Here is an 18,482-nt window from a genome sequence, read left to right on the forward strand (position 1 = left end):
ATATATGGCCAAAAAATGGCTGAGAATGTAACTTAAATGAATGAAATCAAAACTGGTACCTAAACATATAGTGTTAATAAGCATTTTACATCAAATAGTCATTTATTAAATAGCTAGGCCATGTTTTTGTTGAGCTTGGGGAATTATGATGGTAAAACAAAATATACATGGTCTAACCAACTAATGAATGAATATTTGTTATTATACAAGTAGAGCTACTTGTACGGCTGCCAATTTTGATTTCACTCCTTTATGTCTGAATCTAAATTCCCATTTTGGTTGTATTATTTCACATTTAAGTCACTTTTGATTAGATATATAGACCAACAAAACATATCAAATAAGAAAGTGACACACAACAGTAACCAATAGTAGCTAAATTTAGGATTGGAACCCTATTATTAGCAACAGCCCTACACATTACAGAAACATTCAGATTATTTAAAATATATGGGGGTAGTTTTCCCTCTATAGAACAGTTAATAACTTCCTTTATAGAAACACCACAGAATTTAACTTAACAGCTGCTGGTCATCACTCTCATGCAACTCAGTACAGCCATATCAAGCATCATTATTTATATACGGGGGTAGTTTTCCCTCTATAGAACAGTTAATAACTTCCTTTATAGAAACACAACAGAATTTAACTTAACAACTGCTGGTCATCACCCTCATGCAACTCAGTACAGCCATATCAAGCATCATTATTTATGCTAATTATTTAAGCTAATATTGCATGATGTAAAATGGTATTTAATTTGAAAAACTTCGTAAAACTTAGCAAATTTGTGCTTAAACGTTGACAATGAATAATGAATAATAACTGCCCATCTATATGATTCTTTTGAAAATTTGTGCTAGAAACTGCTAATCTAGTTTGCTTGGCTAAACCAACATTTATATATTTGCATAACTGATGTGCTTCCACCATATAGTTTTTCTGCTATAAATAAGCCATATTTAATTCAAATGATTAAATATTAAAGTCCACTTTTACTCTAATGAGAAGCTATAGTAAAACGTAGACCAATATCTCAAAAGACTTTTTGTGTATGCATGTGTAAAGATTGTGGTCAAAATTGAGTGTTTTTTTATTGAGTAACTTTACAAATTTGGTTTATGTTTAGTAAAGCACATCCACTGAAGATATATGATAGTCTGGATTACCATAGTCTGAACTAAAGAAGGTGGAATATTGCTAAACTATCACTTCTGCATGTTAATAACATTCACTGTACCTTGCAAGCTGCATGACATCCTGATGTTGATCTTGATTTTAGGTTGTATCTACAGATATACTGAATACAAGTCTAAAGATATTATAATTTCATTGTATAGGTCAGTAGTTTGGAGTACTGTATTCAATCTTGGGCTCTTTACCTTAGGAAAGGCACTGAATTGTTGAAAAGAGTTTGGAGAAGGACTACTAGAATTGTGCATGTAAAGAATGGGTTGTCACATGAGGAGAGATTAAGATCTCTAGAATTATTTTCTTCTGAAAAAAGAAGATTTAGATGGGATCTGACTGAGATGTTTGAGATTGTTAAGAGAACTGATAGTGTTGACTTATGATTTTTTCATAATTAATTGTTAACATTGTAGGACTGTTGAAAGATCTCAGTTACTGTTTTTGGTTAAATGTAATGTACAAATTTCGAAATGACTATTTCAGTGAATAAACACCTGTTGACAAAAACATTTGCTGCATCTGTGGTACTTCTTTTTATAAGCTACATCTGTGGTGCTTCTTTTCACAAGCTGCGTCTGTGGTGCTTCTTTTTACAAGCTACATCTGTGGTGCTTCTTTTTACAAGCTACATCTGTGGTGCTTCTTTTCACAAGCTGCATCTGTGGTGCTTCTTTTTACAAGCTACATCTGTGGTGCTTCTTTTTACAAGCTACATCTGTGGTGCTTCTTTTTACAAGCTGCATCTGTGGTGCTTCTTTTTACAAGCTGCATCTGTGGTGCTTCTTTTTACAAGCTACATCTGTGGTGCTTCTTTTTTCTTTTCAGCTACATCTGTGGTGCTTCTTTTTACAAGCTACATCTGTGGTGCTTCTTTTTACAAGCTGCATCTGTGGTGCTTCTTTTTACAAGCTGCATCTGTGGTGCTTCTTTTTACAAGCTGCATCTGTGGTGCTTCTTTTTACAACCAAATTAAAATTTCCAACTAGTAATTCCAATGCTGCTATGATGACTCACAATTTAGACACAAGATTTGAATATCTAAAACATAACAGACAACTTGTATTGCATATCATGGGAAGTGAATAAAAACTTTCAATAATTTATTTTTTGTGAGGTTTTTTTTTCACAGATCTACATACCATCTTCAACACCTCAACAATAACAGTGCTGTGTGACATACTTGTAACCAATTCACATATTCCCATGAAGATTATATATATATAAAAATTAACTATTTTTCTTTATACTGTACCTCTATGATTTCCTGTCTTTCATCAATTGCATACAAATTTGGAACTTCTCCTGAGTTCAACAAACTATCTATGTCCTCCAAGAAAACATCTTCTTTGATTACAGAGTCTGTGATAAGGAAGACTGTGGTTTTACCGTGGACTCCAGCTCCTTTCAAAACAAACTTTCAAAAGAGAAGGCACATTAATCAGAAACTTATTATGTTTAAAATGAATGTCTATGAACTCATAGACATTGTGAATTTAATTCAGGCTCCAATTCTTTTGTATAAAGTCAAGGTAGTAAAAACCTCCACCTGAGTTTGAAAAACTACTTACATTATTCAAAAATTATTTCTTTATTTGTGAGGCTGTGATTTAAAAAAAACCAGCTTGATTAAGTGGTAAGCTACTTTAATTAATAAGAACTGCATTCTATCCATGAAATAAATTTCATGGACTTAATGATCATTCTTATAATTGTTATAACCAAGAGGGAGCAGCCACAGTATTATAAAGGTAATTAAGTTGAATAAAATAAAGTCAATTCAAAAATATATGATTTTGTTTCTTCATGTTTCTCACACTAAATATTATAGGAATAAAACATAAAGATAATTAAATTAATGGCTCTGGAAATATGTGATGTACAAATATTAAGAAAAACTTGTGCTATCATAATTGCAATTTAATTTGTACTTCATGAAGAGGCTTGTTTCTGTTTAAGAAGAGGCGTGTTTCTTTTTCTTTAGTATTTTCATGAACTAGAAATTAAATTGCAATTATGATAGCACAATTTTTTGCCAAATATTATTTACACTGTATAGCTACCGAAACATGTAAGAGTTAATAATATAGATTTAAAATTCAATACAAAGCCCCAGCTATTTGTCCCATTTTAATAAGTTATGAATTTACTTTAAAAATAAATAACCTTTAAGTCTTCTTTCCATTCTAGACATCCATAATGTTTGGAGATTTCGGGTTGAAAGAGACTGTGTCCCATCATACATGTAGCAAGTCGAGTAAGAGATTGACGCCCACTCCCTCCAACTCCAACAAGTAAGGCGTTTCCACCAGGAGTACCAAGAATGCGACAAATTCTAGATAAATGTTCTAGTACGTATCTATAAAATATATAATTTATATTATATTAAATGCCTTTGTATAGCATTTTGTTAAATGTCCTAGTACATATCTACAAAAGATATCATGTGTGTTATATTCAATATTGCCATATAACATTTTGTTAAGTGTTCTGGTACATACCTATAAAAATATCATTTGTATAACATTAAATATTGTTGTATAACATTTTGTTAAATGTCCTAGTACATATCTACAAAAGATATCATGTGTGTTATATTCAATATTGTCATATAACATTTTGTTAAGTGTTCTGGTACATACCTATAAAAATATCATTTGTATAACATTCTGTTAAATGTTCTAGTACATATCTATAAAAGATTTATATTATGTTAAATATTTTTGCATAACATTTTATTAAATGTTCTAGTACATATCTATAAAAGATATAATTTATATATTACATATTTTTGTGTAACGTTTTGATAAATGTTCTAGTACATATCTATAGAATATGTCATTTATATTAAATATGTTTGAATAATATTTTGTTACATGTTCTAGTACATATCTGTAAAAGATATCATTTACATTATATTAAATATTTTTGCATAACATTTTGCATATAAAAATTCATCCTATTCATTTTTAGTAGTACATATTACATGTATAACATATATTATTACAACAGTTCCTAGGGTGATACAATTAAAATAACCAACTTAATGTGATACACCCTAAGTGAAAAAAAAAACATTCTGGAAAAATTTAAAAACTTCACAACATTGACTTATGATCACTAACTACATAAAAGGTTTTTTGTCATTTGTTGATAGTGTTTACATGCTCTCTTGTTGGTAATTCTCAACAATTTACATCATCTACTTGCAACAAAACCTGATTCTTCCTAGGCTAGTTTTGGTATTTATATTGAATGCTCAATATTCAGGTTAATTTTTTAGAAAGTTGTTCTATATTATTTATTTATTTTTATAATTCCTGTGATATAACAGCAAAATAGTTAAATTTAGAAGCTCTATGATAATGAGTTGTGGTGAAAACAAAATAAAATTTATCAAAAAGTGTTTTAGTTAAGCCTTTACATTACGTTTATGTATTAGACATAATGCTTAGACCACAAAACAGCTTACTGTTTCTAACATCATAGAATCATTGTTCAAATAGTTTTAAGTGGTGAATAAATGTCAATTAATAAATATTCTTTTGGTATTTTAACATATATATTATCTTGGCCTTACAACATAAAGAAAAATAAACATTCATTACTACCAAATAAGTATATTTTATCCTTTGTACAGTGAAGAGCCTCAAGAGTTGACATATATATTATCTTGGCCTTACAACATAAAGAAAAATAAACATTCATTACTACCAAATAAGTATATTTTATCCTTTGTACAGTGAAGAGCCTCAAGAGTTGACATATATATTATCTTGGCCTTACAACATAAAGAAATATAAACATTCATTACTACCAAATAAGTATATTTTATCCTTTGTACAGTGAAGAGCCTCAAGAGTTGTATTTTAAGTCTCTTTATGTAATTATGTTCACATTAACATTTCATTTTTCTGCATAGTTTTTGCTGAAGATGCAGTTATTAAAGAATTACTTTGAGACTGATGAAATAAGTGAAAAGTAAGTGGATTTTATAGGTACAGACAAATTCGTTTTAGTTAAATTTTATAATTTTCATCAATCGTTCATTGGCTTCTCATCATTTCTGAAAGGCTTTTATATCTAGAATACACCATAATTCCACACAGGGTAGGGAATTTTAGATAGTACACAAAACAGTCACTATAACTCAGCAGTGAAACTGTACTTCAGGAGAAACCATTAAAACAACTACCTTAAGGTGATACTAAATAAAAGAAAAATATATAATTCTGAAAGACTTAACAATAACACACATATACACACCATGTCAAACAAACTCAAACCTTTGGATTCTATAATGAGTCCTCAAAAATCTGTACACATCCATTTTCTACATTATTTCAAACTTACGTTTGTAATTAATTACAAACTTAGATGCCCCAGTTTTTGCCATCATAATACTCAAAGTTACCTGAATATAACAAGATTCATCTGTGATTTACGAATGCTGTTATATTCTGACAAATATACTTGTACAACTTTTTCAAAAGATTCAAGATTAGAAACCTCCTCATAAACTCTCTCTTCTACAGTAGCATCTGGATTCATGTAGCTACCAAACATCAAGTTTCCCATTGCATCTTCTGTAACCTAGGAAGTGATACTGACCATTAATTCATGTTATATTAAATAAGACAAATACTGTTACAAATCACTTCTTCTTCAAACAAAGAATATGACATCAGATTTATTACATTACATGTATCACTTAAAAGATATCGTTGAAAATAAGTTTGAATATAATTTTATGTTACAAATATTAGCTTGCTGATTCTCTTTTCAGACTTAACATACACCACTAACATCTTAATTTTAACTCGTGTAACACATTTTATATACTAGGTATATTGCCAACCAAACACTACAGAACAGACTTCTAAAACATTCTTGAAAAAGTCATGAAAATTGTGGTAGAGATGAGCTATAATATCATAAATAAATACATAAGAAAATTATTGGCTTTGCCAATTCAGTACAATACGACCAAGAAACTTTAACAAAATTAGTAAATGCACTAATAAGCAGTATAAACTTCACATTGTTTTCTCAGTTAATTAAGGTATACTCCTAGGATTCTTATTGTCAAAGATGGTTTAAATTTTCTTTCAGAGACATTATTTTTTTGTCTAAAGTCATATATATACAGAGGATTATAAGCTGTTACTTCAACTGCACTAGGACTTGTAAGTTCTAACTAGAATGAATTTTTGTGAACAGAGTTATCTTTTTTTCTTATCTATGCTAATGATTCTTTTGAGAGAATTGTCAAACTTTGGTCAATAAAACATATGAAATGTTACAAATCAATTTTCATTTTTTCTAACTGGATTGATCCTGTTATTTACAAAGTTCAAATGAACCTTTCTAACAAATTTCTTCATGGTTACCTGCAGTCGTCTCCTACTGTATTTGCTATCTATTAATAGTAACTTGTTACTTTCTTTTGAAATACATGAAATAATTAATTTTTTTATTATGCACAAGATATATTTAAACAACAAATTCAAAATTCCATTTTTAATTACTAGGAATATCAATAAGGACATCTGCTAAATGAATTTGTGTCATGTGGAAGTTCAAAGCATTCCATTGTTCAGTTTCTGGTTTTTAAAGATGCACTAAAAACTTTTAACAAACTAATAACATTTGTTGAATGATACAGTGAAGAATAAAATACAGGAGATAGAACTAGCTGGATAGCCTCAAATACTGTTTTACTTTGAATAAGTTAAGTTGATGGGTTTTTAAATTACAAAAAATTACAGAAGTCAATACGTAACAAAGTAAACATATATATACAAATCAAAATTAAAAATGAAAAGTAGAATAGAACAATTAAATCAACAGTTTAACATCATTTTCTAAAAACTCAAAAATATATAATAATTACATTATTGTTATATAGTGCTGATTTAATTACCTATTTACAACAAATGTCATTTATAATATTCAAACTATATATATAGTTAATGATAAAACAAATACAAGATATAAACATGCTAAAACATAAATTTGTCATAAACTATAAGATCCCACCTGGCCTGCTCGAAGGAAATGAGGAAACAGACTATCAAAAGTTTCTTTGAAGTGAGATCGTACACAGTTTTGCAGTAAACTAAGAAAACAAAAACAGTGTAATATTTGTGAAATATACAGAAAATTAAGGCAAGAATACCAATCTTAAAATCATTTCAGTTCTTCATTTTTCATAATTAAATTATAATTTTTCAAGCACTTAGGCCTTTAAATAAATTAAAGTACTTTAACATATGTTAGCTAATCAGGATTTACATTATGACATATCATGTGTTATAACACACATAACTGTAGATTTATTCCAAAGTACTTTAACATATGTTAGACAATCAGGATTTACATTATGACATATCATGCATTATAACACACATAACTGTGGATTTATTCCAAAGTACTTTAACATATGTTAGACAATCAGGATTTACATTATGACATATTATGCATTATAACACACATAACTGTGGATTTATTCCAAAGTACTTTAACATATGTTAGACAATCAGGATTTACATTATTATCTATCATGCATTATAACACACATAACTGTGGATTTATTCCAAAGTACTTTAACATATGTTAGACAATCAGGATTTACATTATTATCTATCATGCATTATAACACACATAACTGTGGATTTATTCCAAAGTACTTTATCATATGTTAGACAATCAGGATGTACATTTATTTCCTGATTCATCTCAAACATATAAAAAAGTATAAAAAAGTTAAGGAAAGTGATAGTGTTGAGGTATTATTTTTTCACACTTAACTGTGAGAATGGTAGGGCTATAGTACACAAATATAAATTGTTACAGGGTAGGAGACACTTTCAGTTAAGCCAGCTCTATTTTTCTAACAAGGTGGTTGACGTTTGGAATGGATTACTTTCACATATGGTATATGCAGTTAATTTTTAAAAAATGTTTAAGAGAATGCTTGATAAATATTTAAATAATAAGGTTTCATTTCAGTGTTTCATGTTTATTTTTAAAGTTTAGTTTAGTTGATGAAATGGTCTAGCCATACTTAAAGGTCTGTTGTGGTTCTTAAATTATATTTATGTATCTATATATACTACAAGTGAAAATACTTGGTTCTGCCTAGTATATTAGGTTGATTTATTTCAGATGACTATGACAGGGTGTGTATTCTGAACTCACATTAGCATAAAGATATAAACTATATATATTTGTATCTCCTTTACAGAATGTGGACTGTTTATAAAAGTAACCTTCCCTTTGACTTCTCCTGTGATTTTGAATTTAAATAATAAAAAACAAACCACTTTAATAAGTGGAGTCTCAGGATTTCAGGATTCTAGGTTCTTTTCACTCGGGTTATGGTGGTCACATACATACAGACATGCCCTTGTATTATTACAGATAAGCTACAAACCACAAACAGAAAGCTTTTTGCTCACAAGTTACAATTTTCTAAGATTAGGTATAAAAAAATATATTAAAATATGTCTAAGTAAAGAAAATTAGACTTATAACAGATGCAAATCTACAAATAAATTTATTAACCAATACTGGTATAAAAGAAAAGACACAGAAATTACATACCAGCTGAGACAAAGAAGTTGGAAAAACAAGCCATGAATTTAAAACAGAGAGTAAACCAAGTACATTACAAAGGAACAAAGAAGCACCTGTAACTAGTTCAGAAGTGAAAATGTTCTTCTAAATTTTGAAACAATAGATATATCAAATGGCAACTGGAAAGAACTTTGAGTGAAAATTAAATATATCAATAAGAACAAATATTCACAAAAAGAGCTGACAAAGTATCATACTGTGTGCACTTCTGGTTCATTTGTGCACTGATAATTGATGAAAGAGTACAAAAAACTTTGAGAAAAGCGGAGAATGAATGACACCATATGAAATTATATAGGAAACATCTGGTTCACGATCAGTTAAAAAACAGGTCACTTTCTGTAAAAATATAAACTGTTAATTGAACATTAATTTGGTTTATAATAATATGTATGTATCACCTAAAAATCTACTCACAGAGAATTTAACAATAAGCTACGGATTCTGATATAACCTACTTTGGATTACATATTTCATTTTAGTCAAGGGTGGCCATAAATTTTCTATAAATTGTATTTTACCAAGCATTTTCTGACTAGTAAATGATGAAAATTATAATACAAACTTGTTTATTTAAAATAATTTAGATTTAAGATGGATGCAGTTTGGTAAGATTAATGACCAAAATTTTACTAATCATATATTCTTTATTTGACCTACTCTAGTAGCTGATCTTGTAATGTAAATATTTATTCATGATTTTTTGTGTGATGAAAAAAGTTTGAAACGGTAATCATTATTAAATGTTCAGATGATAAATGAAGAACATATGGCCAATAACTTACGACAGTTATTTTAAATAAACTTTCTGAATGATAATTCATAAAGCTTCCAAAAAACTGTATAACAAGCATTCTTTTGGATTTTCAAAATGTTTTACATGAAGAATAAATCAATTAAAAAAATGCTGTTTATTCAGTGTAAAATAAAATGATTCCACTATCTTATAATTAATTAGAAATTTTCTCTTTCACACTGAAATATTTAACACTATACAATTTGCAAAACTTAATACTATGCAGGGTGGAGTAACTGTTTAAGTTTTCAGAGAAACAAAATTTTAAAACTTGCCTAAACAACCAATGTCTATCTTCGTCATCTGTTAGCCTATCATAAAATACACGAAATACTTCATGCACCCATAATCTAAAATAAATATATAACTGCATGTTAATACATTTATTTATACCCTTATAAAATATCACATGTGAAAGTTCAATTCAAAAAATTATAGCAAATAGATTTAGCATCCAGTACAATTACAATCTAATACACAATTACAATTTAACCAGTAACTGATAATAACTAAAGCACTATATGTAGTAATTAGTTATATTTGAAGTAACAGTTAAAAATAGATATATTATTTACATATAGTTATTGAAATGATAACAAGTTAAAGGTAAATATTTTTCTTCACATTTTTCCTTCCTAATACATGATAATACAGTTCAAAACTCTATACAAAATAGCAAATCATGTATGAAAAATAAATTTAATTTAATATTTAATTAAAATAAAGTATGAAACAATGCTTCAACCATCTTAGGTCATCTTCAGATTAACGAATGATTCGTTCAGATAAGACACAGCATGGCTAGAAAACCATTAACAATTGGTATTGATAAGGTACAGCATGGCAAGAAAACCATTAACAGTGGATTTAGATAAGGTACAGCACCAGATACTGCTGTATTTATTTCCTTTTTTGATACAAGAGTGAGTTCAATATGATACCTAATTGAACAGCACCAGATACTGCTGTATTTATTTCCCTTTTGATACAAGAGTGAGTTCAATATGATACCAAATTGAACTGCACCAGATACTGCTGTATTTATTTCCTTTTTGATATAAGAGTGAGTTCAATATGATACATAATTGAACAGCACCAGATATTGCTGTATTTATTTCCTTTTTGATATAAGAGTTCAAAATGATACCTAATTGAACAGCACCAGATACTGCTGTATTTATTTCCTTTTTGATATAAGAGTTCAAAATGATACCTAATTGAACAGCACCAGATACTGCTGTATTTATTTCCTTTTTGATATAAGAGTGAGTTCAATATGATACCTAATTGAGCAGTGCCATATACTGCTGTATTTATTTCCCTTTTGATACAAGAGTGAGTTCAATATGATACCTAATTGAACAGTGCCATATACTGCTGTATTTATTTCCTTTTTGATATGAGTTCAATATAATACCTAATTGAACAGTGCCAGATATTGCTGTATTTATTTCCTTTTGATATAAGAGTTCAATATGATACCTAATTGAACAGTGCCAGATACTGCTGTATTTATTTCCTTTTGATATAAGAGTTCAAAATGATACCTAATTGAACAGCACCAGATACTGCTGTATTTATTTCCTTTTGATATAAGAGTGAGTTCAATATGATACCTAATTGAACAGTGCCAGATACTGCTGTATTTATTTCCTTTTTGATATAAGAGTGGGTTCAATATGATATCTAATTGAACAGTGCCAGATACTGCTGTATTTATTTCCTTTTTGATATAAGAGTGAGTTCAATATGATACGTAATTGAACAGTGCCAGATACTGCTGTATTTATTTCCTTTTTTGATATTAGAGTGAGTTCAATACAATACCTAATTGAACAGTGCCATATACTGCTGTATTTATTTCCTTTTTGATATAAGAGTGAGTTCAATACAATACCTAATTGAACAGTGCCATATACTGCTGTATTTATTTCCTTTTTGATATAAGAGTGAGTTCAATACAATACCTAATTGAACAGTGCCATATACTGCTGTATTTATTTCCTTTTTGATATTAGAGTGAGTTCAATATGATACCTAATTGAACAGTGCCAGATACTGCTGTATTTATTTCCTTTTTGATATTAGAGTGAGTTCAATATGATACCTAATTGAACAGTGCCAAATACTGCTGTATTTATTTCCTTTTCTTGGGAACACATGGACTAATAAAGACAAATTTCACGGCCATATTCTGTATGCTAGTAATATTTTCTGGCACATTCATTGAACAATACTTATTTGACTGATACAACTTACAGTAAATAAATATACAATAAAACAAGAAAGCAATAATAGTATTATATATTGAATGGTAATAAAATTAAACAAGTATTAATTATGGCTCACTATACCGAATCAAGGTATTGTTGTTCCCCAGACCACGTGGAGTAATGAGACAACATCCTTGAATGACTCGTGCAAAGTCTCGTAAGTTAAAAGTGTAGTGAGACTTGGCTGGTGTTGGAAGTAAGCTAGCAAGAGCAGCATGGTATACTTCAGCTGTAGCACAAACAATATTTTCAACCAAGGGGAAGATATCCAGAGGAAAGTTACTGTTCTAGAATAATGAATGATTAAGAACAAAGAAGCTAAAATAAAAGTGTCCCTAAATTTTAATATAAATGTTTAAGTACAAAATGTAATCAATAAATTATTATAACTTATTATACTAATTGAGCCAAATTTATTAGAAAAGACACAGCTAATAACTTTTAACAATTTAAAATTTTTATATGCCACTAACAGATTGTATAAACTTTTAAAACATCTTCTTACCCTAAAATGGATGTTCATAACAGTAGAAAAGATACGTTTCATTGTGTCTTCACTGAACAAATTCATAGAAATTATGTTGAAGTGGCGTAGAAGGCGAGGGTGACATTATTTCTAGCTCCTCCTGGTGGACCCATGGCAGCAATGAACTGTAGATCTGTCAAACGCACTTTAGCCATGTCTTTCTTGTCATACCTGGCAAAGAAAAGTAATTCACAAAAAAATCATTTTTGTCCTAACATCCAAACAACATTAAGAACTAATAATGTATATAAGAGCTAGAAATGAACATTTAATATCAATAATTTATAACCATTATGAAGTTAGGGGAACTAATATATATGGAACAATATATAAACACTTCAACAGCTGATTACTATTATTATCACCAGAAAAGAAAAAAGTATAGTACTAACAGTATTATTTTGAGTTTACCTTACTGATTATAAGTATTATTTTGAGTTTACCTTACCGATTATAAGTATTATTTTGAGTTTACCTTACTGATTATAAGTACTATTTTGAGTTTACCTTACTGATTATAAGTACTATTTTGAGTTTACCTTACTGATTATAAGTACTATTTTGAGTTTACCTTACTGATTATAAGTATTATTTTGAGTTTACCTTACTGATTATAAGTATTATTTTGAGTTTACCTTACTGATTATAAGTATTATTTTGAGTTTACCTTACTGATTATAAGTACTATTTTGAGTTTACCTTACTGATTATAAGTACTTTGAGTTTACCTTACTGATTATAAGTACTATTTTGAGTTTACCTTACTGATTATAAGTATTATTTTGAGTTTACCTTACTGATTATAAGTATTATTTTGAGTTTACCTTACTGATTATAAGTATTATTTTGAGTTTTCTTTACTGATTATAAGTATTATTTTGAGTTTTCTTACTGATTATAAGTATTATTTTGAGTTTACATTGTAAGTATTATTTGATTACATCTTTTGTAAGGAAGAATAATTTTAAACAGGTATGACATTTTGATCACTGATATAATAATTTTCAAACATGAGAGTTTTAACTGTAAAAAAAGTTTTAGTATTTAAATCAACAGTTAATATTTTTATTTTAAATACAATTTTAACTGTTGAATGTTGATTTAAATATAAAAAACCTTACTGAAAATTAAAACTTGTGTACATGATTACATTACTGATCAAATATTGGATGTTCTAAAATAACCTTACTTACTGTCAAAAGTTATAATGGAAGAACAACTAGTGTATGTTAAAATCACAACAACATAATCAGAACAAAATTCAATTAAAGCCTGAAACAACATTGGTTCCACTGTAGAGTTTACCAATATATAGCAGAACCTTCCAATTTTAAAGCTGAAATATATTTTTAAAAAATGGCTTTTCTTATGTTCTGCAACTACAAATTATTCTGTATAGTGTGTTACATAATTATTACCAATAGTTGTGATCTATATACTGTCGCAGAAGTTCAATTGGAGGTTGAGCCCCATATAATTCCATTGCTGGCATATTCAGATCATCCACAAAAATTACAAAACGCTTTCCTAAAGAAGGCCCATACACACCTTTCTTTCGCTTTTCCAATTTTGATATGATAATATCCTGTAAAATAAACAAAGACAGAAGTACAATTAACAGTTGAGACCATTGGTGAAACTTCATAATTATAGAACTAGTTTCATGATTTATATATATATGTTTAGCGAAAGAACCAGAAGTATCTTGAGACAGGTTGATTTGTACATTTAGAACTTTGTCTGGATTCATTGTAAAATTCTTATTTATTTCTAAAGTTTCCATGTTATTTAGTTTTTTAACAATTTTCATGGACATATAAACATTAATTACATATGGAAAGAAACTTCAAAGCTTACAAATCTGACAGAAAATAAAATAATACAGAAATTTTATAAAGGAATATAAATATAAAATTGAATCCAGACAAATATCAAATTAACAACACCTCACTATATTTCACCTTACCTATCACAGAGTGAATGTTAAAGTTCCTCTCAGTTCTTTTGTTAAAGACACATATCTTTTACAAATAGTTTAGTCTATATCTAATGACGCCTTTATTGGCAGAACTATTGTCATAATAGCTGATATACTGGTGAAACGTAAAAATGTCTTAGTTTTTTTTTTTCAGTTCTGTAAAGATAGAAATTAATGGGTAATTGTTTTTTCTCTCATTCTATATTTTTTACTTTATCTGAATTTAAAATATAAATGACAAGTTATTTTAAAAATATTTTATATATTTTGTATTAGAACCCAGCTGGGAATGTCATCCAATAAAACAAAACATACAATAATAGCTTAAGCTAAGTTCATGCACAATACCTATTGTGCATGTGATCTTTAATCCACTTACGATCAGTTATATGGCAGAGTCCTCTACTAGACATTATTAGATCACTAGTCTACAACTTCGTAAAGCTGAGATACTGAAAATCACTTCACATCATCAAGTTAAAAGAAGATAAAAAAACATGAATGAGCTAAAGTCAATAAAATTACACTTTTATTTAAGTTAAAAGATCAAGTGAACAGTATTTTGACTTTCCTCACTATGAGTGCTGCATTGTACTTAGAACAATTCAAGAAGTTCACAAATGCTAATGATTTTGTTCAGAGAAATTAACCCATAACCAAAATTCCATTTTATGCATAAATCAAATAAGATTTTTTTTAATTGGATAAACTTTAGCTGAAAGAATGGATTTGTTTTAGATATATGAAAGAATGATTGCAAGTTTGTTTTCTACAACTTTCTTTTTAACTTAATGTTGCAATTTGTCCTTGAGGTGAGAAACACCCACCGTAGCATGATAGAATAAATAATATTTTGAGTATCATTTATGAGAGGAGTGCTTTTAGCTGTAAAACCATACAAATATTGTTAGCTTATGAAATCTATTTAGTTATGTGATAAATTTATATATTAATCCAATAATGTAAAACAATCCTTATAGAACTACTAATATTATGATAAAGTCATTCGAATAATGTTATTGGTGTGTGGTTACTAATCTCTAATGACAAAACAGTATGCTATACATATTATGTGGTGGTTTCACAGGTTGAAATAAAAACCTTTAATAATTACTCAGTTAATACATTATTAATTTGAGCCTGTTTCAAAGTAGTTTGAGAAAAACGTATCAAAGAAAAAATACAAAAAATAAATATATAACTACCTGAACTTGTCCTGCAGTAGTCTGGGCAGAAAAAGTCATAAAAGAAGGTACAAATTTATTCTGTGGTAGACCATTTAGCAGTTTGTCCTGTATGTAAACACTTTTGCCAGTTCCTGTAGGTCCTACCAGCAGCAATGGTCTAAAGAGAAAATACAAGCACATAGAAAATATTGTTACTCAATAGTTAAGGGTTCGTCTAATATCAGCTGTAATACCAAATAATTTAGTTATAAAAATTCATGATACATAAAATGTGTTAAGAAAACTGCAATCATTCGTTCATTAGTCTGACAGGTGTAACTCAAGAGTTGGTAGTGAGTGAATTATAAGTTATTAGGTTTGACAGGAGTAGCTCATGAGTTGTGTAGGTGAACTATAAATTATCTGGACTGATTGAAGTAGCTCCAGAGTTGATAGTTGGTTATGTTGTTTAGTTGTGTTTCTTCTAGCTAATCACTTCTAAATTTGGGATTAATAGCAAAGATATTCCTAGATTTGTGCAATCTGCAACAAGATACTTTAGATGTAATAGTTCAATTTCTATAGCTGTAAAAGAGAATGAACTAAAATTATCATACAGACCTGTTGTGTAAAATACAGAGATCCATAAGGTAGAAATATCGAACAGTGTCCACTGTAGGAACAATAACTTCCCTAATATTTACTTTGTCAGAATCCAGGGATTTAATAGAATCGCTCCACTTATGCCACTGACCTTTTCCCTTTGTCTGTTATGAAACAAGGTAGCTATATTATAACAACAATATGCCTATGAAGTTTTTCAATTAGTACATCAGAAAAGTTCCAGAATTTATACAATTACATCCAAAAACAAAAATTTAATTCAAAATATGGTAAAAATTCATAATTTCTAATATATTTGAACTGTCAGTAAGAAAATGCATTAAAGATATAAGGGAGTGGAATATTCCATTTTTGTGATCAAATGTTTGAAAATAAGTTTTTTTCTACAATTAAACAAATAAATGATAAACACAAACCTACACTGCAGGTTGAAACAACATGTGCATAATATAATCTGGATAAAATGCTTAAAAGGTCCAGGACAAAGAAATTAATGATAAAACAAAGTAAAAGCAAATTTACTTGAATGGTTTAAAATCTAACAAAAAGACCCTTTGGTTCAACATTTGATTAATTTTTCTTTAATTTAACAAATTTTTATCTGATTTTATTTATTTGTAATTATCAATAACTATGGGAACCAAGATACACAAGATATAATTATAACAATTTAATTTGAATAACTTTTAATGTGGTGTTCTTGAAAGCACTGTACTGGTTCACCAATTAAATAATCAGGTGTGGCTATTACTTCTGTAAACTGTCATTTTAAGAGTCTAGTCTTTGTAAATCAAGTGATTAGTAATGATACCTACCATGTTGAACTTCATACTTTCTAATGGTAAAATATTCATTCCTAACAATGTACTTTCTCAGAGCTAAGAAACTTAATTACTCTGTCACAGCAAACCATACCATATCTATCCCAAACCCAATCTTTTATTTTAGGTCATTCTCTTTTAGTTTTATATGTTAAAAACTTTAATTAATTATTTGTCCAACTTAAAGATAAACTTCATTACTTTCTCTTTTATTTGATGTCCCCCCAGTGGCACAGCAGTATGTCTGCAGACCCACACTGCTAGAAACTAAGTTAGGATACCCGTGGTGGGCAGATCACAGAGAGTCCACTGTGTAGCTTTGTGCTCAACTAAAAATAGTCAAATCAAACATATTTGATAAAAACGTACAAACCTAGTAAATTACTACTTGTACTGCCTTTTTTGAGGCTATAACATGGGTAGAATTAATAATTATGCAATAAAAGGAAATTTCACATTTTTATTAAATTATGTTTTGCAAATATGTATGCAACTGTGATAGTGCTGTAGATGTCAGGACTGTGAATAAGTATGTAACTGTGATATATCTGTAGATGTCAGGACTGTGAATAAGTATGTAACTGTGATGGTTCTGTAGATGTCAGGACTGTGAGTAAGTATGTAACTGTGATGGTGCTGTAGATGTCAGGACTGTGAATAAGTATGTAACTGTGATGGTTCTGTAGATGTCAGGACTGTAAATAAGTATGTAACTGTGATATATCTGTAGATGTAAGGACTGTGAATAAGTATGTAACTGTGATGGTTCTGTAGATGTCAGGACTGTGAATAAGTATGCAACTGTGATGGTTCTGTAGATGTCAGAACTGTGAATAAGTATGTAACTGTAATTTCACTATATTATTAGTATATACTAAAAAGTAGCCAACTGTCTGAATACCTCAGTTCCCAAATCATAAATCTAAAAATCTTTGTTACTTCAATCAAAAAAAAAATGAAAGTAAGGCTTTATATGCACTAAAATGTCTAGAAATGTTGATTTCACAGAAGAGATCATTTACTTGATATCTCTAATAACTGATGCAAATTTGATAATGGGCACATTAACTTTCAGAATGATGTAACTGTCTATTACACACACAACAACATCATCCATGAAAAATAGTATTCATATTTACTTACTAACCCAACTTTAAATCATACATACATTTTCATGCAAAACTTACTTGACTTACCACCTTTAGGAGATGGATTTGCTTGATATCTTAAACTCTCACATATTTTATGATCAATGTGGTTTACTGTGTCTCACATGTAAATCATCATGTGACAACCCTCCATCAATACGAGTGCGATGCAACCTCATGACAAATCTGATTTCCTTTATTCGATTCTATAAAACTATCACTCTGAAATTAGGCAAAAAAGGAAGTACAGGCTTTCAGTGGGGAAGATGGGTGAGAAGTGTAAGCAAAGTTATGAACCTATTGGAAATATATTTTCAGTATGAG

At 28.9% G+C, this 18,482-nt stretch overlaps 1 protein-coding gene across 1 annotated transcript in view; it reads right to left on the bottom strand.

Moving 5' to 3' along the window:
• The window catches only part of LOC143241722 (dynein axonemal heavy chain 7-like), a 227,034-nt gene that overhangs the window by 106,787 nt on the left and 101,765 nt on the right, over nucleotides 1-18,482 (bottom strand). The window contains 11 exon segments of the mRNA XM_076484949.1: nucleotides 2,444-2,605; nucleotides 3,355-3,547; nucleotides 5,603-5,781; nucleotides 7,228-7,306; nucleotides 9,898-9,972; nucleotides 11,977-12,182; nucleotides 12,401-12,501; nucleotides 12,504-12,592; nucleotides 13,840-14,006; nucleotides 15,605-15,743; nucleotides 16,187-16,332. Of these exon segments, the coding sequence (XP_076341064.1) occupies nucleotides 2,444-2,605; nucleotides 3,355-3,547; nucleotides 5,603-5,781; nucleotides 7,228-7,306; nucleotides 9,898-9,972; nucleotides 11,977-12,182; nucleotides 12,401-12,501; nucleotides 12,504-12,592; nucleotides 13,840-14,006; nucleotides 15,605-15,743; nucleotides 16,187-16,332 (1,536 nt within the window).

The sequence above is a fragment of the Tachypleus tridentatus genome, unplaced genomic scaffold, assembly GCF_004210375.1.
Source record: "Tachypleus tridentatus isolate NWPU-2018 unplaced genomic scaffold, ASM421037v1 Hic_cluster_1, whole genome shotgun sequence".
Taxonomy (NCBI): Eukaryota; Metazoa; Arthropoda; class Merostomata; order Xiphosura; family Limulidae; genus Tachypleus; species Tachypleus tridentatus.